Below are 22,529 nucleotides of genomic sequence, written 5' to 3'. Positions count from 1 at the left end.
AACATCTCTCACTCCCATGAGAAGAATGACAGCCATATTTAGCTACAGTGTGAAGGTAGCCAGTGTCCTGTACAGATTGCAGTTTGATGGGAGAAATGCACGACAGTCCTGACTTCACATAAATCAGGTCAGAGAGACAGAAAGGAGGAGGAAGCCTCACTCTGATTTTTGGTTATAAAGCACATCCTCCCGTGTCTGGTACAAACACTCAACATAAATAACAGCAATGACATTTAGCTGACATACATTTATTACAGTGAGGTTTCTTCTTTACCTTCAGCTTGTGCTCCTTCCTGTTGACGATCACAGCAGTGATCTGCTGGTCCATGAAGACCAGTATGGTGACCAGCAGGGCGGGAAGAGCCGACGCCAGGTAAACCCACCAGGGGTTTCCTCCGAACGGGGGCACAAACCAGCCCCGGTTAGGACTTGTTGGCTATGAGGTACACAGGACACACAGTATTTTCTTTCATAAACATTTACATTACATTATATTTCACCACGGAGGATCTACATTTAATTGCCATTCCTCTGACGACCGAAGCTACTGCCTCAGGTTTTAGTTCATTTCACTTTGGTCTGGAAACTGTAGTGTCTTAAAACTTGCTTTACAAATTTAAATCATCATAGCAAATAATTTTAAATGCAAGGTGGTGAGTTTATTGGAGTCAGGTTTTCTGGGACAGGGAGGGACTCACCTTGAATTCAGTTGGCACAATGAGTTTAGGAGTATCGACTCCGACGAGCATGTCGACTCCACAGAAGATGAGGATGGCCAGGATGATGGCAAAGTCACTGATGAGTTTCCTCACCTGGGCGAAAGGAAACACAGACACTCTGTAATCTGCTGTCCCATTAACAGGTGGGAAACATTTGGAAAACCTAATTTATTTTCTTTCCAGGTGACTTGCTGGGTTAAATCATCTCAGCATGTTCCGTGTCGCAGCGAGCGACTCACAGTGGTGGGGAAGAACGGGCTGGTCTTGAACTTCTTCAGACACATGGAGCAGGTGTAAGTGCCAAAGAACAGGATGAAGGACATGAGGGCGATGTCGGGAACGGAGTCGCAGGCTTTCCCCACCAGCTCCCCTTTGTACTTCAAGCACTCCGTCTTGGTGAGGGACGACCATGTGGCGTTCATTGGCTGCACAGAGGAAACAAACAGCATCGTGAGCAACCAAAGCTGTAACGGATCAAACAGAGGGCTGTAATTGAAGAACTCCTGCACCAGAGCTGCTGACTGATAACTGTCTCGACTTTCATTGTTTTGGTTTAAAGAGATAAAGACAAGCCAACTTACAGTGTCACAGTAACCTCCAATTGGAAAGAAGTATCTTATCTTATCACACTATCCACTTTTCCTTGTGACATTGTTGAACTTACAAACACAAACGTCTTTTTCACTCTTTATCTCGCCATTTGTGTTTGTCATGAGATTTGTGACCCAATAACTCAAGTAAACTGGGGAAACATATACAGTTCACTGCAGTATACTGTGTTACAGATGTTGCTGAGACAGTAACCAGTAGCACAGACGGTGAATCACAGCAACTATCAATAAGAAGGATTTTGCGTGCAGCAGTGAAACAGGAAACTTACCAGGTCAGTGTTGTTCCAATACCAGACTGCAGTACCTTCTAAAGGATCACCGACGATGTCTGTACTGTTCTCTGCACACACACAGGGAAGCACAACCTCAGTACAAGTTTTTAAACACATACTTACATGTGTGCACTTCGCATGTATACAGATGGGTGTGGTCATGGGGAGGATGTCAACATGTTGACAAGCAGCACGACTCTCTCTAGACAAAACTTATAAACCCATCCTATAACGCCTTACAGCTATAACACTGCTGATTGGTTGTTTTCAAATCCTAGTAAAAGAAAAGTTGTAAAGTGACTATTCAGGGCATCTCACACTCAGACTGTCAGACTTTCACTTTTCTAAGTTCCATTAATATATTAATTAAAGCGTGTGACCGACAGACCGACACTCTCTCCCCAGGACCAAACAGCCAGAGCTTCCTTGACTTGCTGCTTGTGTTACACAACTCTACTGCGATGATATGGCAGCTGCTCGCTCATCACATGTAAACGGCTGCCTCCCCGATATGCTCTGCACATTTCTGTGTGTGTCAGAGAGTGAGATTTTTCAAAGCAGTAGGGGATTACCATAAACTGAGGGCTGCCCCATCCTCCATCAGAGAAGACAATAAAGAGCTCAACAGCTCTTTTTCACGTCTCAAATATCTGCCCCTTTATGCCAAAACAAGACCCCATGAAGCTGCAATCACTCCCTACAACCAACCATGATTGTGCCACCCTTAGAACTACATACTCAACAATGACATCATCACAAACTTCATAACAACCCTCCCTTTAACCCCTCTGATCACATTAAACTGCCATGTTTAAACATGAAATTAAATTAGAGGCAAATACAGTCTGTTGTAAACCGGGATAGTTTTTAGAGAGAGCAGCTCATGAACAGTGACAGTGATTTGTCTCATCGGCATCCGTGGGTGAAACATGCTCAGCTCATTCAGTATGTGGATGACAGTGTCGGCTAAACGCCTCACTCTTAAACTCCACCTCACCTAGAACAGCAGGGGCCATACAGAGGCAGTCGTACTGCGTGACGTAGTCCATCTTAAATTCAGTGTTGATGGGGTAGTGGTGAGCGAGCTTCAGCATCTTCTTGAAGGCATCATAGATGAAGATGAAGCTGATGAGGCAGGAGAAGCCCTCCTCTGTGAACCGGGTGAAGTACTGAACCAGGAAGCTGGCGTCAGTGGCCACGAGCGCCAGACAGAAGAACGCCGACCACAGACCGATCCACAGCCGGAACTCCAGGTAGTCGAAGTGATTGTCTCTGTATTGGTGGGAGGCCAAAAAAAAAAGGACAACCATAATAAATATTCAAAAATCGTAGATGAAATCTTTTTTTATTCTCATTATATTTCCTTGATTTTATTTTACAACATTGACATTTTTTTCCTCCTTAAATCTATTTATTGTTGAAACATAACTTCTTTTTTTCTTTTTTAAATCTCTTTCATCTCATAATCTCAGTTTTAGGAAGCATAACTTATAAAAATAATCACTTCATATGGTGCAAATTTTGAGAAAGTTCAAAACAAGCACGTTCAGACTTACATACGAGTGTTTCCGACCAAAGTTTCATATGATACGCTGCTTTTTAAGAACTAAATGATCTATGATTAGTAACCGAACTGCTGACCAAATGAGAAAAACAGAGAATGAACCTGCTGAAGTTGAAGAGCAGCCGTTCAAACACCAGAACGGGACCAGTGCTGCTGAGGATGGTGAGAGGCTGACCAGCCAGCAGACAGAAGACCCCGCCAGCGATCGCCGTGCCCAGAAAACTCTCCAACACGCCCTGAACACATGGGTGGAAACATTCAGGGGATTATTCCGAGCTTTAATAGTTTCACACTGTAACGAACTGATAAAGGTTCAAATCTTCAGTCTGACCTGCATGTTTTCTGTAGCGTCGCCCAGCAGACCTCCGAAGGTGATGGCGTTTGTCACAGTTCCCAGGTAAATAAACAAAATGGCCGACAGGGCCTGAATGTGAAATGCATCGGTGAAGTCACTGATGAAGAAAGGCGCTTTTCTTTTGATGTCAAGTAGTAGACCCCCACAAAACCTGAAAACCCAGAGACAACAGGTCAGTCAGTTTTATGTTGCAAGGCAAATGAATATAGGAGCGATTCATTCTAATATAAAATCTATTCAGAAATGTTTTGTTGATGATTTCATACCTCCCCGTCTTCTTCAGCTCTTCCCCTATAGCGTGTCCCCCTCCTCCGTGACCTCCATCATGAGGCATGTCTCCGTTCATCTGAGAGTCTCCTCCTGCGTACATGTTTTTCCTAAAATACCAAACACAGCTTTGTTCAGACCAACAAACACTTCACTTCTGAATCAGGTGAGAGATTCTTTCAACACCTCTAATACCTTCTGATGTTGACGCTGCCTGCAGGTTTTTTTGGGTTTTTTTTTTTAGCATTTAAGCTGCCGTGAAAACGAAGCACGTTGTCTCATGGTGTCAATCAGGCAACGTTGTTATGAGTTATGTGGTTAAATAGCCTGATTGATGAATGCTCACATTAACAGCTGAGACAGTCCCGAGTTGAACTGCAGCTTTAAATAAAACCAACTGCTGCTCGTTCATAATTGAACACTGTGCTGTACACCTGGATGCACTTCAGTGATTTTGCAACTACTGCTCTTCCTTAACCTAACGTGGTTACTGCTCACACAGCATTCACAACAGGGCACGGATCTGCAGAGTCTTACATGTTTAATGCAAGACAGTCTTGCACTTTTTTTTTTTAGCCACAAAGTTTTTCTTGAACGAACTCTTGCACTGATTACTTGTGTTTCCAAAGTAAAATCCTCCTGACACTCTTTCTGCAGTTGCATTAAAGCTGCCACTCACATTCAGTATATGTGTTGTGTCAGCAACTGCATGTCTTCACGCAGGGTTGCCTGTGTGTGTGTGTGTGTGTGTGTGTGTGTGTGTGTGTGTGTGTGTGTGTGTGTGTGTGTGTGTGTGTGTGTGTGTGTGTGTGTGTGTGTGTGTGTGTGTGTGTGTGTGTGTGTGTGTGTGTGTGTGTGTGTGTGTGTGTGTGTGTGTGTGTGTGTGTGTGTGTGTGTAAATGAGTTTAATAAATGACTGTCAGACTAAACATACAGCCTGAGGTCCTTGTTGAATCAGTCAACACTTGTAGTTTCAGATAAGATCACAACAAGGAAATCTCCACTCATGAAGAGGTAGATAAGCAGAGCAGGAGTCACCTTTTGGCACTCTGACTTTTTATAACCCTCGGAAATGTTTTTAAAACGATCTGACGTGGAATATACAGTAGAAAGTTTAAGTACTACTGACAACATTTAAATGTCTCCTATCGAGGCTTTCTTTGTTTTCTTGGTGGAACAGACAGACCTTTTGTCAGAGGAGGGGAGGGATTTTGGAGGCTCTATCCTGATGGTGGGGTCCCACTCTCCAGGAGGAAGCACAATCACCTCATCCAGGAACTCGTCGATACCGGCCAGCAGGTCTTGTCTGTCCTTGGCCTTATACGCAATGTCATGGAAGACCTGAACAGACAAGAGAGGGGACGAGGCATTCAAGTGTGAAAGAGACCTGTTCAAGCATGCAGTGCCACCAGGCAGCAAAGTGGAATATCAGATCTGAGGGACAGAAAGTGAGATCACACACACACACACACACACAGCACAATATTCAGGTATAAAGGCACCAATGAAGCAGTGCAGCATCACTTCATATACTGCACAGCTCTGGGGTTTAAGAGTTCATGAATAGCCTGCGGTCTGTGTCTGAATAAACTCCAACTTTAAATTGTTTTCACGAGAGACTGATCACCTCTTTTTATTCCAAGCAACATTTTTTTGGCCAAAACATTTAAAATACACAATCCTCTTTTAATCTAAGGACTAAATATATTGATACATATAAAAAACATGAAAGCATTCCTGATCATTTATCATAGCTTTGACACATCTTTTCAGATATTCCACAGATATCACTATGTAAACTGAGATAAATGTTGCCAGTAAAAGTGATGAGTCACCAGTAAAATAAAACTCAGGTTTTGTACATTAATGCCAGTCTAACCTCATCTGACATCAGCGTGGCGATCGCTCTGCCAATCTCATGGTACGACTTGGCTTTGCCTTTGGGTCCGAGCAAGATGAATAAAAACCTGCGAAAGAAAAACAAATTTATATTAAAAAAAAAAAAAAAAATATATATATATATATATATATATATTTTTTTTTTTTTTTTTATATATATATATATATTTTTATATATATATATAAATGCCACAGATAACAAGCTAATATGCACGCACAGATTTGTATAGTGGGGATTATTATCCAGTCTATTATCTGCCTTTGTTTCTTTCTTCTTAAGTGGGACCTGCCTTTAAATTAACATTTGCACTAAAACACTGAAATTATCTCTAAAGATGAACATCAACTGTTTTGTATCAAATGCATTGTGGTTTCTTTGAGGTAGCACATTTTTTATTACATCTGTTTTAGTGTGGTTTGTAGAATTACTGAGTCTCTGTACATAGTTTCTTGTTTGTTTTTATACCAAAATATAATGATTTATTGTTAACCAAAAAAAAATCTCTCAGTATCTTCAGCTTCATAAATAGTATTGTATAAGTTACATCTTTCTAAGCTGTAGGTGAATTCACAACAGACATGTGAGAATGTTTTGACTGCAGCATATATGGAGCATGAAAGCCATTCAAATAGATTACAACTACTTCTACAAGCTTTATGACAACAATAAAACCTTACAGGGTGTTATTTACAGTGAGTATAGCCATAACGGTGATGCATTAGATACGTCACCACAGCCCAGGAATTTCTAAAAGGACTTTGTTTAATACAACATTTACTAGTTAATCAGAACAGCTTGAAAAGTTTCCTCCAAGAATTTCTCTATGGCTCCTTGGTTACAACAAGAACACTTTAGAAACCAGTTCAGTGCTGCTCCTACATAGACACAATGAAAAAATACAAACATTACAAACTAATCCAATCTTTTATAGTAGCTCTACAAAAGATTTTGCATTTGCGAAGCTCATAATATTCAGTTGTTTAAGTGTCAGAGTTTGATTTAACAACACTGGAAAATTTCAGTTCTTTATAATTTAAGGTGTTGCTGATAAGTGATTTAATTGTGTCCACTCCTTGCATATTTTTCTGAGTTTCTTTCTATAATATTAAGTGTTCTTTGCAGATTTCTGTCAGTGTTATAAAACCATAAAATGTACGTGTAAGACAGCCTGAGTTGCACCTCAACAACTCAAATTCTGCACTGATGCAACTTCCTACGATTAAACTTAAGCTATGAATTTCATGAATCTCAGGCACCTTGTGGGAACAGGAACCTCCGTCAGAGCTCCCAGCATCACAGCTTGCTGCAGACGCACAAACGCCACAAATGGCGCGTCCAGGAAGTCCACCTCCCCCACCAGCACGTTGGAGGCCTCTGCGTCTCTCGGCAACTTCTTCATGAACTTGTTCCTCAGCTAAAAGTACAAAAGAGAGAAAAGAGGAGTTGACATTAAATGTTAAGTTCACACCAGCAAGCTGTCCACTACAGTGCACACTAAATTAAACAACCTGTATCAAAACAGGACAATCCCTTTCAGCTTAAATACCAAACCAGGAGGCTCCCATCAGATCTAAATAATGAACCAGCAGTAACGTGAGGTCTGTATTTCTTTCTGTCATGGCGATGGTCAGATGTATGAAGATGGAGGTCAGGTACCTGCTGAGCTCCAGGGTTCAACATTTACCTTCAAACCACAGAGATCAGAATTAAAGGGCACATCCCAGTGTTTTTACACTAAACTGGAAATTGTTTGATTTCTTTTTTTTCTTTTTATATTTCTGAGTGTTCTTACAGTCAAACAGTGTCTGTACTTGATGTAATCCATCACATAGGAAATCATCTTTAATAGAGGTCATGAGGCATCCTGAAGATGCAGTTATCCAAGGATTTCTCTGTGTGTAAATGTTTTGTAAGCTTAGTCTCATGTTGGAATATGTAGTTAATGAAGGAAGTTATTTTAGACGCCATTTGTGCTTCACATAATTGAGGATTAAAAACTGCTAACCTGCAAAATTTTTACTTCGGTTTACAATAAGAATTTGACTGAGAAGATGGAAAGGCATGAGAAATTTTGTGCCCAAATGAGCTACAAAATTAATTAACTGATCTGCATAAACAAAACCTCAAACCTGCGAGCCAATGAGGGTGAACCTATTTTCTGCAGTAGCACAATAGTGGGTTTACAGCATTTTCTTAGCTATTTTTCAAGAGCTTAAGCCATCGTTGTGTTTACAAGACAAGAGGTTATAATACGCCCTCTGAGCAGACTGGAGACTACAGTGACTCGGTATCGGAAAGTGACGAGACAGGCCGGGGTTAGCTTGTAGCTCGCTAACTTGAAAAGAAAATAAGATGTGATAGAGAAAAGAGTTAACATTGTGTTGCGCTCCACTATTGGAGACAGCTCTAGGTGAGTAAAGGAAAGAAGTTTGATGCTGAACTCACAATATTTCTTCTAGACTGGTAGGTAAACAGCTGTTAATGCTAATGTTAGCTAGTGTAGCAGTAGCAAAACTTACAAATAGCTCCTTTTTAAAATTAAATTCAAACTCCTGAACACATGCAGCTGAGCATGGTGCCCAGAGAAAACTACACTCCCCAGTATCACTGGTAGACTAGTTGACATCATGTTACATCTGGCAATAAAAAGCCCTTCAGATCAGCAACAAAGTCCATTTGACTTTTCTGTGGTTCCACTCCAGTACCCGTCACATTACATTTAATGCCACAATCATATTTGTTCTCTATGATAAAAAAGTGGCATGTTTAGGGACAGATTGAGATCATTAATAAATGAAACTTCAAAAGACATTGAATCATAAATATGTAGATAAGATTAACATGGAAAAGTAATGTGTTATATATTAACTTCAAAACAGCGGAGAGCAGGCAGGAAAAGACAAAGCCAGTGACAAGACACCCACATCAAAGTCTAACACCAGTCAGGCTGAAGTACACTCTACACATAATAATAGATTCAGTTCAGTTTGAAGTGATTGATTAATTAACCCCAAACCATACATTAAGTTTAGTCACAATATTCTCATCCTCCATTACATGACACTGTTGTAATTTACACCTTTATGGTATTTAAACATTCAACACTTTACAGCAACTGTTTGTCCTGAATTCATGATGAATTATATTAAAGCAGATTAAAAAGATAAATAATAATAATAAAAAAATAGCCTCAGTTTTAACTTTAGAATCAGTTGTTACTGTCAGTCCAGAAAATGGTCTGATAAGTTTCAAGAGGAACAGATACAGATGTTAAATGTGACTTTTAAAGCTACTCCAGGGTTTAAATTGGATTAGATCACGATTAGATTATCAACACTGGCATTTCCTCCAATCAGACTGAGCCTGTTAGCAAACAACACATAGCCTACTGCATAAATAGTCTCAAAAATATAGTCTCAGAGCAGTTTCGTCATTCTGAAATGTATTCATAGATTTTAATACAGGATAAAATTATAAATCAAAAAGAAGCTAACTGAACAGTCTACCACTCATCATCATGCACGTGAGCGATCACTGTCGTCAACCTCTGAGGACTGAAATCCCATAAACTGGTGAGATCCAAACACATCCAATCAGAGGCTGTTGAGCCTTCTTGGCAAAGAGTTTGTCTGTAAATGATTGAGTTGAGAGGTTAGACCTGCGTAACTGTACACTCTGACCTGTGTCCGATCACTGCTAATCCACACCACACTGCCCTCGTAAACTACGTATACTTCAATCTGGCACCAGGCAAAAATTAACATGAAGTATCTTTGCTTTTTTGTTTTTGGGGAAGATGTTCATTTTGAACACCTGGAAACTGTAGTACAAGATACTTTAATTGCCCATATGACAAAAAAATGATTTTCAAACAGCAGCTAGGACCAATAAAAACTTAACGCTGCTTCGTCTAAAAGCTTTTAGATGAGGCCTGGTTGGTTCATCAGACCTCAGAGAACTCTGAGAAGGTGTGACGTGATAAAACCACAGACATATAAACCCAAAACTATCTGCATTGCTAGATTACACTAGAGATCAGCAGGAAAATATTAACTGTGCATTTACATAAACTTTAAACTGCCACAGTTGATGCAAACAATTCCCACAGGTGCCTCAACATTTGTAGATCACTTACCCTCTGTCTGTCAAAGGCAGTGTTGGAACAAACTGTGTTATTACACCCTCTTTTTTTGTAATTTGGATGAATCTACCCTCTAAAGTTAACCATTGCAGTATGGAGAGAAAACATCATAAAAGAGATTTTGCAGACTTTGTTAAAATCACCATCTGTAAGATCAGATCTGGTCTCTGAAACAGGTCATTGTCTTTGAAGTAGCCATGCAACATGATTGTCCATCAGTCCAATAATGAGCCAAGGTTAAATGGATGATGATAATTCTTCTATGCACCTAATCCTACTCTGGTCTTTGAATGTGAATCTACCTTGCTCTCGTCTCCAGCTCATCTCTGTCGTTAAGCACGAAGTTATCAGACGAGTGGCAGTGAGGAAAAACGATCAGTGCGTGTTGGCCCACAGAGGAAACTTCTGAATGGTATTAACAGGCTGAGTGGGTGTGGAAGAGTTTCAGTTTAGGAGACCGGCTTCCTGTCCAGTTGTCTCTTTCCTACTCTATCTGTCCCACAGGACGACTTAGTGGGTCGGTTTGACCTAATTCCCTCCTCCCACAGGACTGAGATGAGACCATATGAACAAATATGTGCTGTGAACTGTGGTAACCTAACTGTTCCTCTGTCAGAATCAAATGGATTTTACTGTATGATGTAACCATTCTGGAAAACACTAATACACAGAGACTGATGGTCATCTGTCAATTTTGGTAATACAATGATCTGTAACGATCTATAAATTCATTTGTTTTGCTGCTGGTTCAATTTTCTGAAGTCATGATCCACTCAGACTGGAAAAGGTACATGAACAAGTAGGTCATCAATAGAGCACAGACCCGACACATTCCTGTGACTTTGGCTTCAAATCGAATTTATACAGATTAAACATTTTCTTTCTGACCCACTCAAGTCTGGAATGGAAAATATTGTAGGAGCTTTCGCCGGCTGCACTTGTCATTTAAACGAGGCAGGCAGTCGGTGTTGTGATATTCTTCTAGGTACCCACTCGCCTGTAGATAAGATGTGATAAATGGGAGCCATTCAAACTGCAGAGGGCAAAGGAGAAGTCTGCATGTTGCAAATGATGGAAATTAATTGATAATAAACACTGATATCTCTGTGACTGATAATCTAAGACATAGTGTATCAGAAAGTTGTAGTGGAAGTGGACTTAAGAGTACAGGTGTGTGTTTGGGTGTGTACTCTCCACTCTGACTTAATCATTGATTTTTTTTTTTCTCTGTGTTATTCATTGTACCACAGATTCTTGGCCTAAGCATCAACCTCACTGCTGACGCTTCTTGTTACAACAATCCCCACGCTGACCATGAAAGGAAAAGTTTATTTAGTTTATCCACAGACTTTCAATAAACTGCTAAGCAGACATATTACATAAGCAACTTGAATATAGTTTAACAGACTTGGCTGCAGCAGGCTGCGTGATGACGACAGCGTGTGGAACAATGCACTTTAGACATTGCTGTCTCTAGTCTGAACCGGCAGCCTCAGTCTGCCGTGACTGGTTTCTCCAGCTCTACATTGGATGAAGCTACATCAGGCTAACAAGTTAGCGCTGACAGAGCCAGCCAGTGATTCTGTCATTGTGGTCTAGTCAAGCTTGAAAGGCATTTGCTTGTAACAAACGTCAGTTCTAGTTGGCTGTTAAATAAATGATTGACTCTTTTCTCTGTTACTGCCCTTTTTCTGCAGCTGACCGTTTCAATGCACCAAGAATCTGTTTCAGAATAACAAGCCATGACGTACAAGGCAACTTAATTTTAACTCAAGTTAAAACCTGGAGATTTTCGGTGCCAAATAACCTCACGACCTCAATAACTGACTTATCTAGCTGATACATATCTGATCGGACTCTTCATTCTAAAGATTTTTCATACATAAATCTGATAAAACATTGATTCATGTGTTCCCCCCGGTATGTTAAACAATTTGCCGAATTCATGAGTTGTGGCCAAAATGTGTTTTGTGGGGTCACAGTGACCTTTGACCTCTGACCCATCAAATTCTAATCGGTTTATCATTGCATCCAAATTAACATGTGCGCCAAATTTGAAGGGATTCATTTGAGGGGTTGCCAAGATATGGCATTCACAAGGCTAAAACCGTGTTTTGTGAGGTCACTGTGACCTTTGACCTTTGACCGCCGAAGTCTATTCATTTCATCCTTGTACGGACAACCTGAAAACATAATGGCTCTGGCCCTGGCTGTCGCCGGCGTAGCCCACAAGAGTTTGACTGACAGGTTTTCTACAAACACCAGTGAAGAAACACTGGAGCAAAGAGCAGCAGCAACAACAACAACAGATTTCCTGTAGGGAATCACCAGGGTGACTCACCTGATCTTTCTCCGGTTTGTCAGAAATGTCGTTCAGGCTGCTGGAGGTCAGGTTCCGGTGAGTTGTGGTGGGACTATCTGTTAAAACACAGCAACCCTGAGCAGTTAAACCAGATTCACCTTCACCTGGATGTAAGAAGTGAGCGGGGAAGAGGACGGCAGAGACCCAAGAAAAGACAGTGGCCCAGATAGTTTGCTTTTTCCATGCAGCGCCGAAAGGAATAACAAAGAGAGCAGTGATACTCATGCAAACCGTAGACAGAAACAATCACCACTGACTATCATACGTACATTACAGATTCTGGAGCACACCAGAGTTTACAGCTGACTACGAGAAACAGGATTTAGCAGGAGAATTGGATCATTATTATTCTGTAAACATCCTTCTCAAGGCTTACAGTATTCTATGCAACTATGGTGCTTTTTCATTGTGTGCATCCATCCTTACTCTGAAAATATCTGTTCATCTTAACATCTGTGTTTTCCTGGTGTGAGGCAGGTGAAACAACAGACTGATGGACGCTCTGCTGACTTTTGGTTTCAGCTTCTCGCCTCCATCATCAGAGGAGTGACAGCAGAACGTGACCTGACTTAAGTCACAGATAACAGACGGTTTCCAGAGGAGGACAAACGTCAACGAGTGCAATTTCTGATGCCACTGCAGCTTTTCATACATCTGCCCCCTGAGCATTGTGGGTAATATCATGCTTGTCAGTATGATGCAGCCAGTAAAAATGATAAAACTCAGGGTAAAAAAAAAAAACAGCTTAAATTTAGGAAAATATAAAGGATCAAGTTTTAGCGAAATATAGCTGGGAAGTATTCCTTTAAAAATTAAAATTGCTTTAAATAAAAACAATATAATATGTCACTACTCAATAAAGCATAAACATCTACTGTCTGAATGGGGTCTGAATGACAAGAGAGGTCAAGGTTTACACTATATTTTGGTCACGACTACGTTCAAACTGCAGCTGAAAGTTGCAGAGTCACATTTTCCAATTTCTTTCCGGGTCACATGGATTAGATATGCGCTACAATCATCTGATCGGCTGGATCAGCGTTATCATATTGAAGTCAGTGATATAACTGAAAAAACAAAGTACTACTCGTTCTTTTTTAAAGATGTCTAAGTCTTTGAAGCCTTCGGTCATTATGTCTGTTCATAAAACGGCAGTGACTCAGAACTCATCAGTGGGCTGCAGTGTGAACGGAGACGCCGTCCAGTGAACTTACTAAGCCAGTCCATGCTGGTACTCCTTTGGGTCTGCAAGTCCTCCATTGAAATGCGACCCGACAGGCAAGTCAGAGAGTTCTCGAGAGGACTACGAGCTTTTAGTAGCAGCAGCAGCAGCAACAGGTTATCACACCCAGTCCAGGGAAGCAGAGCAAGGGTGGAAAAAGAGGGTTGACAGAGAAGCCCAAAGAGCCGAAGCATGAGATTTGTTAGGAGAACAAAATCAAGTGGCTGTTAAAGATCTGTAAAACATGATTTGTGGTGTAAGAAGCTGTGCAGAGAAACAGTGGAGTGAGAGGAGTGGTGTCTTTAAATAAGGCCATGGGTCGCTGGACTGAAGAACTTGGGTCAAATTTAATTTTAATATATCAGTAGACGTACTTGTGAAGTTGGAATCAATTAATGATTATCAGTGAAGCTCTTTATCTCAGTACTGTGATCTTGATTAGAGGCTCCGGCTTTTATGTGCTGAATTTCCATTTAAAAACTGTGACAAAGCAGAATCATGACCACAAGGAGTTTTTTTTCTTTTGATTGAGTCATAAACTGGATTCATAAATCTGATAGCAGGTCATAAATAACTTCACTTTCCAAAGACCCATGGCTGGTAACAGATTAATTACATCTTCAACACAATGAAATATTCAGTTACTCAATGTGTTACAATCAAAGCACTTACACATACACATGCTGTTACTGTCTAATACACATCAGTGTGTTCAGGCCGTCACTTTGCTCACGACTGAGACTACTTTAAATCTCACTGATTCAGAGGCTGATTAAATATTCTGATTAATAAGGTTTTTACTTGCAGCTCATTAGTCCTGACAAATATTCGTTAGTTGTTCATTTGTTAGGGTTTTGTTACAGAGTGGATTTCAGTGAGACTTTTATACACAACACAGCAGATGGACATTAATTCCTCTTCATACAGCGACTAAAATCCTTTTAAAATGTCCAATTAAGCCAATTGCACTGATTTTTATTGGTTTAGTTTTGTGCATTTTTTCTGAATGAATTAAGTTCTTTTTGTAATTTTCAGCGAAGCAAAGTGACAGTCCATCCCTTCTGTGATGAAAACATGCGTTATGTTCCACTACACATGACACATGAATTTTCAGAAATTTCAACAAAATTAAATTAAAAATGTAATGAGGTGAGAATCATATGAACATAGATAATCAAATTTAGAGACTCTGACAGCTGTGAATGATACTCATATGTTATCAAAATACTGTGTCAGTTTTATGATTTTCCCATGGCCTTGGACTTTTCTCTCCAGTGTCATAAATACATGTACAATGTGTTGAAATTTACAGCGGGAAGTCAATTTGAAATAAGCTCCGCCTACTCTTACAGGTGCTGATCATTTTTGCTTCTGATCAGTTTCATAACAGTTAGTACAGTAGTACAATAGCATACAATGAGTGCATTGAGAATGCTGTTAGAGTGGCAACACCAAATCTGTGTTTTGAATTAGCAAAAGACATCAAGAAACTTTAGTTTCACTAGTTGAATGACAGGTTTAGTGAGAAAGAAGTGGTACTCTAGTAGCATTAATAGGATTTTCATGTGAAGACCTTAAAATGTCACATTTCTGATAAGGTCTCCAATAAAAATGTTTTTCAGCATCTCTGACGGAGACACTGGTACTTATTTATGACTTTAGTGCATATTATTATTGGGTTCATGCAGAGAATGGCAGTAGTGTGTCCTTTATTGCACCCTCAAAATCTCTATACACCTCATCTCCTAAATTGAGGTAACAAAAAATGTAAATTAAACTCAGTACTGTAGCTATGTGAAGTCAAATTTATCATAAAGTAATTTTTTTTTCTTAAAATCAATAACAAAAAAAAGACTGCACCAAACTGGCATCAGTATTACCGTTTTCCTGGTTGGAAAACAGCCTACTTGCACTGGAGACCGTCTTGCCGATGTCAGCCAGAGAGCGCAGGTTGGACTTCTTGGTCTGGTGGCGATGTTTCCGTAGCAACGTGTACATCACTTTGTCCTTCAGGTCTGCCTTCAGCTGCCCAATCTCTATCTGGTTGTCAGTGATCAGCTCTGAGGGTGAAGAGAGAGGAGAGACAAGGAAGAAGAATTATTTCAGTAAGTGAGCTTTTCACATGGAGTTGAATAACATTTAATTTAAGACATGACAGAATACATTATTGCATCCAATGATAAATAATTATTTTCATTTTTGTTTTTTTTTAAATTAATTACTGTGAGTGTTAAGTCTATAAAACTAATGATACTGATGATAATGATAATGAAACTGATGTTTTCCATTAACCTATTTTGTCTGACCAACGATTAAAACAAGCCATCAGGACTTCTGTAACTTTGTGATGTCACAACGAAACAATCATCACCCTCACCGACCTGTTGTTGCTAGAGCTCCCAAAAAAGTCTGAGAGAGAAGATGTAAAACTACATTGAGATGGTTTTTGATACTATATCTTCTTATGGATCAACACTTCAAATAAAACACCACAAAAGTGTAAAATAATGGACCTTTAAAAAAGTTAATCAAATTAAAGTGATATGAAATGGAGAAAAGCAAACAGAACAAACTGCAAGTAGTAGATGTTTAAAACTTTTACTTTTTTAGTAAAAGTAAATGAATAAAAAAGCTTAAAAATAAAATAAATCAACTAAAAGAATACTCTGCGCAACTTCCACATTTGTCAAAGTGAACTCTGCTCTACTTTCAAATTGTTTTCCTTTGGATCTACTTTTTCTCTCTATGCAGCATCTTATCCAACAGCCTAAATTTTGTAACTGCTTCACTCAAAGTAAATAACCAAGTCACCATAAAAAGTCTCTTCATACTTGTAAGGAGTCAATTAGTGCCACCCAGACTGTAATGCTCCTGTATGAGAGTTTTCATGGCATCATGAAATGGCTCAATCAAAAGGTCTAGCCTATTTTTAAAAAGAGGGTCAGGAGCCTGAATGCTGACAGATAGCAGCCTCGGGGAGTTTCTCTTCTTGTGGAGGGGTAGTGCTGTTAATGGTCCATCAGTCAAGTCGGCTGGCCTCAAAGCAAGAGGCCCCGCTACCGCTCAGCCTGTGCAGCCCATGCAGCACAGTCAATTACTTCACATTAATCACTCCAAGTGGTAACTCTTCCTCCTGCTCCCTCATGCAGACAAAAGCGTTGGGGTGGTGGCATGAGATAGGAGGACAGAGAGACATGATCATCTCAAAGCAACTGCGGAGGGCTTGCTGTCCTCAAATTAGGAACTTTTTGTGGAGCCATTTACAAACTAGTGTCCAACATTGTTCCACTATAAAGTACATTACAGCCTGGACCTCAGCTCTGGCCTTTTGCTACTCCTAAAAAAAAACGAAAGAGAGGAAGAAAGAAAAACCTCTGAGTCCTGCGTGTGATGTGCATCAATCTATAAACCTGCCCACAACACTGCAGACCAGCTCTGCTGCTTTGACATCATGGAGGAGCGATCAAATCTAACTGGCAGACAGGATCTTGTATCACAGGCAGGAAGATGCTGGCCTCAATCAATGTCATTGTGTGACAGCAAAAAAAGGCTTCTCTCATTAAATAAAATAACTTCATTCTTCCACTTGCTTTTGTGTCCAACTCTGTCTCCTACAAATTACACTGATGTATAATTTACATTAGTTAATGTGTTTGGGGGGTAGGACTATGTTCTTTAGCAATAACATGAGCAAGTGACAAATGAATGCATCTGCCAAACATTCATGGTCAAACATTTCCTCTTGGCAATTAAAGAATTATTGTTATATTTAGTCACTCGGTTGAGATAAGGTAAATATGTTAAGTAAAGTACATTTAAGTTGACTAAACACTTGACTGAGGTTCAAGGGTCACTATATTCAGTCAGTGTATGAAGTTGCATTAAGGCTCTGGGGGAGACTTCTGATCTAGAACAAAAAGCCCATGTTATAAAACTGATGCTGTAGACGTTGAAAGATATGAGAAGCAGGGAGGGTCTAACAAAAAAAAAAAAGCCATTAAGTTGCATTACTGTGGAGGATCCAGGGGTGTTGGAGCTCTGACCATTCTCTCAAAGTATAGAAGTGAAATACTAAACCTCTACACTGCTCCACACTAAGTTCCAGGATAAGATTTTTCAAGGATGCCGACTCCAGTCTCCATTGTCAAAGTCATGTGCTTCATACCTAAATCACACCTATTGACTAATAATGCAAACACTGTCCAAGTGCTTCCTGCATTGTACCAAAACGTGCACATTATTTGGGTAGCACAACCAAAACACAGCCAAAGCAAATAAGCTGTACCTGAACGTAATGCCATGTATATTGTTGCCTAGTGACCTGAGGCCAACTTACCAACAACCTGAGGCAGAGTGGAAGCTTCCATGTCCAGCATGATGGTGCCTTTCTCTATGCACGTCCGCAGTTCAAACAGGCTGTGTAAGGACAGCGTGGCCACGTGGGGTTTACTCCACCTTTCACCACCTTTCTCTACCTTCTCCTCAAACTTGATCCACCTGGGAGGGGTGAAAAGGTGAAATAAAAAAAAGACTGGATTAGAGTAGGAAGCCAGACAGTGACAGCACATGCAGAAACAGGTTTACCATAATCTTGGATAAGCACTTATATAGGTGCAATCAGCACATCAAACTAACCTACACATGGTGACCCTGCAGGACATGAAGCTACATCATTACAGATCAGGGTAGATGGAACTGATGCCAGCGTTACCAGACACCTCAACACCTTTCAAACTAAATATAACTGCGCATACACATACAATGCACAATGTATGTGTCATATACATATATACTTTAGCCATTTTTGAGCTGCATTGTAAATCTCATAGCAGTCCGACCCGTTACCTTTATATGGGGGCGTACGTGCAACAACCTCACAAGAAGTCATGAGGGGGATAATTCAAAGAATTTGGCTCTTAGCTCTCACAAGGTTGTGAAAACAACTATAGGAAATGTTTTGTCAGGGGGAAACAAGTTATACATTCTCAATGGCAATGTGGTGAGTATGATATTTCAGCTTTTTGTCATTTATTTTATGACGTATGTTGTTAAGGTCAAATAAATAAAGTGCTGTGTGATGCACATCTGGTGGGCAGGTGCATAGGAAAATGTCTGATGAAGATTTATGACCGGGCTGTATGAATTCATTACTTTCTAATAAATGATCAGGTCTTATATTGACCATCAGTTCTATGTTTTTCATGTATTTATTTAATCACTCCCCACCCCCCACGCCCCCTCCCTGCGAGGGATGAGAAAGTGAACTGGTACTGAGCAGTTGTTTCTATAGCCGGGTTTTATTTGACCAGTTTGGCTGCCAAACTTGCACTTGGCGTACAGCCAGCACTACCCAGCACTTGTGAGATCTTTTATTCATTTTGAGTCCCCTGAGTGCACTTGATGAAGCATTGCACTGTGTCTTAATCTCCACAGTTATTTGCAGAATAATAAGTTTGGCATTATGGATTCAAGATTGATTTATTTCACCTTTTGTAAGCAATGTGTTGGCTAAATGAAAAAATAAGTAACAGACACTTTTTGAAGGATTTGGAGCAGCAGTTCTCTTTTAACCTTGTTAACCCTGCTGATCCTCTTGTATTGATTTCTTATTTGTACAGTTTTATTGTACTTCAGTTGTGGAAAGGCCTTTTTACGTTTAAACTCTTGACTGGAGTGAAATCTGGCCTCGTGAAAGGAAAATTATTTCTTAACTTCTATCATTCTGTGGCACTGAAAAACCATTTTCTTCCCCTGAATACTGAATGTTGTATATTGAGAGAATGATGATGAACCTAAAGCTTGTTTAACCTTAAAAATAATCCCAGGTAGATAAAAAAGTTTTTAGTCTTCTTTTTCCAGATGGTTGATATGACATGATCTGAGGAAAGTCCACAGTGTTAAATGCCATAATGCATTCTCATTCAATTTTGCATTTTGATTTACATGCATTTGGTCCAATCCAAGTTAAAATAAGGTCTAATGATGCCTCCCAATAGGGAGGTTTCTGCAGAACTGACAAGCCATAGTGTCATCATTTGAATTATGACACAATGATTCAGTTTAAGCTCATCTGTGTTAATCTTATACCAATCCAATATCAAGTGTTTTTACATGTGGAGGAGGTGAGGAGACAGAAGCTGGATCAATACATGAGCTGTTAATATGAGGTTAATTTAAAACAAACAAATTAAAAAATAGGACTAAATCTTAAAAAACAAGACTTGGTTCAAAGTAAAAGCACTTATACACAGTAATATACATAGAGACTCTGACAGGAGAGTTCTTCAGAAGCGTTCCTCTGCAAATCATTCAACCAACAGTGAACTAAAATGTGACTTCTCTCTGCGGTACAATTGGTCAGAGGTTAGGATAAAAAAAAATCAACTCATTTGGAGCCTCGAACAGCAGCCCCGGGATCCAGTTTCCCCATGAGAGAGCTTCACTCATCCAACGCTAATGATGTATAAACAATCATCCCATCTCTGTCCTATCCCATCCCACTAGTGGGCCACACAGGAGAAACCTGTGAAGCCCTGTGTGCTTGCTTTTCATGCTGCTCCAAATGCAATGCACACACCAAATTCCCTAAAGTTAGAAGAACAGAGTTTAGACTGAGAAATTAACAAATGTTTGCTTAGTTATTTCCCAGTCTGGGCGGTTTAAAAATATCTAAAGGAGTGGAGAAGGTTTCTAAACATCACTACAACTGTGAAAACAAAAGTTCACATATAGAAGAGGAAGTCCCAAGTCTGAGACTGAGGTCCTTACCTGGCCGTCTCCTTCCACTCCATCTCCTGTCCATCCACCGACAGCAGCTCATCCAGCTCAGTGAAGAGCTGTGGGGGTGCTGGGCCGTCATCCTCCTCCCCGAGGATGAAGCGGATCCTCTCAGCTGCTGGCGAGACTGTGGAGAGAGGAAAAATACTGCGGTTCATAGGCTGGCAATGGTGCCCATTGGGCAAGGGTTTGGGCACCGGCTTCCCCTCCTCAGCTGGACCCTTTGCGTTGACCTCAGGAGGAGGTGGAGGTGGTGGGATTTTCACCATGACCTCCTCTCCTTTCTCCTCCGTGTCCTCTTCCTTTTCTTCCTTCTCCTCTTGGTTATTGTTGTTGTTAGACATCTTTAGAATCTCGTGACCACTTTGTACTCTCCAAATCAACTGACCCAGGGTTTGCTACACAGACTGCAGTCGGCAAGCGACACAAGCTCACCAGGGTCCCAAAGCTGCAGCTAGACCCTCATTAAAGTCTTGGGTGGAAGTGACAGCCGCTCTCAGCTGCCTGCTCCAGCACTCTGTGAACCAGGTAGGAGGGGGCAGATGGGGTTTAGGGGTCCCCTCAGTGACAGTGTCCCCACAGCTAGCCCCTTCTCCCTCTCTGCCCCCCCTTCCCTGTTCAAACAGGCCTTCGCCATTGGCCCTCCAGCCTTGGCAAGCTACCCTGGAGCCCCTCATTAACAATTAGGAAATGGTTCACAAACTGGCCTATTCTTTAGCAGAGGCTTGGCTTTCCTTCCCCTTGTATTCTCATTTGAATATTTATAGAGCAACACAAAACAGAGCCAAACAGAATTTCAATAGAATTGATATATAAATAATACTTTTCAGTGCTACTCAAACATGTCGACATCTTCACACCTTGTTCCAACAAGTGGAAACGATATTTGAACTGTAAACGAGAGCCCACAAATGATCACTCCCCCCCCCCCTGCATGAAAGCCTGCCCATGCAAGTAGAAAACTGCACACAAAGATTATTGTCATTAGCAAACAACCACACAAGACCAGAGCATGGTGCATCACCAGAGCTAGAGCTCGTTTACAGGAAAAGCTCACATAGATGAAACAATGGCATCTCTGCCGGGGGAATCAGGCTGTTACTGTGGAGAAGCTGCAAACTGCTCATCGATGATGGATGATGGAGATCAATATGAAATCAGAGACCTGGAACCGGGATAAATGGAACATAGTTATCATTAATGCTATTGATTACACCTGTGCTTTTCCTGCTATGACATGTCAAAATGTCTTCAAAATGGTCCATTAAGGCTAAAGTCCCTGTGACTCTTCTGCTGTGTCACGTCAGTCAGAAGGATGCTGCATAATGCATTAGACACAAGATACTGTGGGCCAGCTCTAAGTGGATGTTAATCAGTTCATTTTCAACTTGTCTGAACAGGCAGAACTGAATCCCAGATCCAGATGCAATTACTGTCACAGACACTAACTGTCACGCAGAGATGACTCTGTACTTTAAATACTGAGAAAATGAGTTAAACATTTCCATGATAATCAGTCATAGTTTAATTAAAGGTTGGATTGAATTAGATAAAGTGAATAGGTTTCTTTCTGCTTTTTTCTTACGCTTCTGACAGGAGCCCTTCCAAACGAAGTAGTGATAATGTGATGTGAGAACTTGCTTCCTCAGATAAAGGAACCTGTTAATGTTAGGAATACTGTAGACTTACCTTCTAATGTGAACGTGTTATTCATTATTGCATACAATTGGCTGGATCGCAGGATCTGTTTGCTCTTTTTTTTCATTGATTCAATTGGTTTATTCAAAACAGCGAACATGATGTGAACCAGACAGTGATCTGGATGTTGTAATTTAAACAACAGAGGAGGTGCAGAGACTTATCAGTTCCTTTTACACATCATGTAAAGAAACAGTGTAACCTCTATAACATTTTTCCTTAATCTTATGGACATTATTAGCTTGCACACAAAATTTACTAACTGCAAATTTAACTGTAATTTTTTTTTTTTAATGTTGTGTTATATTAACTTAATAGAATATACTGTATAGATCTATGTGACAGAATTACCAGTGTGGTGTGTTTCTTCAAAGAGCTGAAGGTCAAGTTTGGAGGTTTACATAATAGTATGGGCATGAGGTTGTGACGGTTACAGCCAAGATTAAGGAATGCAGCGTCCACACAAGCACAGAAGCACCAACATATGTGTGTGCATGTGAATGAGAATAACAAAGCTGTCTGATCAGATTACATAACAGTCTGCTAATACACCAGTGTTGACTATAAATATTGAATTTATTGAAATTTAACAATTTTTATTCCTGAAAATACAGATATTCAGGGTTTCCCTCTGAGTTTTC

At 40.3% G+C, this 22,529-nt stretch overlaps 1 protein-coding gene across 2 annotated transcripts in view; it reads right to left on the bottom strand.

The window, feature by feature from the left end:
* Positions 1-22,529, bottom strand: part of slc4a4a (solute carrier family 4 member 4a) — a 54,191-nt gene that overhangs the window by 11,535 nt on the left and 20,127 nt on the right. Inside the window, exons 5-19 of one of the 2 annotated variants that reach the window (XM_056375486.1) lie at positions 20,182-20,317; positions 17,750-17,910; positions 15,294-15,473; positions 12,171-12,247; positions 6,945-7,102; positions 5,668-5,755; positions 4,975-5,129; positions 3,788-3,898; positions 3,498-3,672; positions 3,269-3,402; positions 2,600-2,874; positions 1,600-1,670; positions 959-1,144; positions 699-812; positions 275-436 (exon numbers count right to left, since the gene is read on the bottom strand). In XM_056375486.1, the coding sequence (XP_056231461.1) occupies positions 275-436; positions 699-812; positions 959-1,144; positions 1,600-1,670; positions 2,600-2,874; positions 3,269-3,402; positions 3,498-3,672; positions 3,788-3,898; positions 4,975-5,129; positions 5,668-5,755; positions 6,945-7,102; positions 12,171-12,247; positions 15,294-15,473; positions 17,750-17,910; positions 20,182-20,317 (2,183 nt within the window). The remainder of the gene's footprint in view (positions 1-274; positions 437-698; positions 813-958; positions 1,145-1,599; positions 1,671-2,599; positions 2,875-3,268; positions 3,403-3,497; positions 3,673-3,787; positions 3,899-4,974; positions 5,130-5,667; positions 5,756-6,944; positions 7,103-12,170; positions 12,248-15,293; positions 15,474-17,749; positions 17,911-20,181; positions 20,318-22,529) is intronic. The other variant, XM_056375487.1, reaches the window with a different exon arrangement.

Source organism: Seriola aureovittata, chromosome 5, assembly GCF_021018895.1.
Source record: "Seriola aureovittata isolate HTS-2021-v1 ecotype China chromosome 5, ASM2101889v1, whole genome shotgun sequence".
Taxonomy (NCBI): Eukaryota; Metazoa; Chordata; class Actinopteri; order Carangiformes; family Carangidae; genus Seriola; species Seriola aureovittata.
Note: the sequence above shows the minus strand (reverse complement) of the source record. Positions and strands in the feature narration are given on the sequence as shown.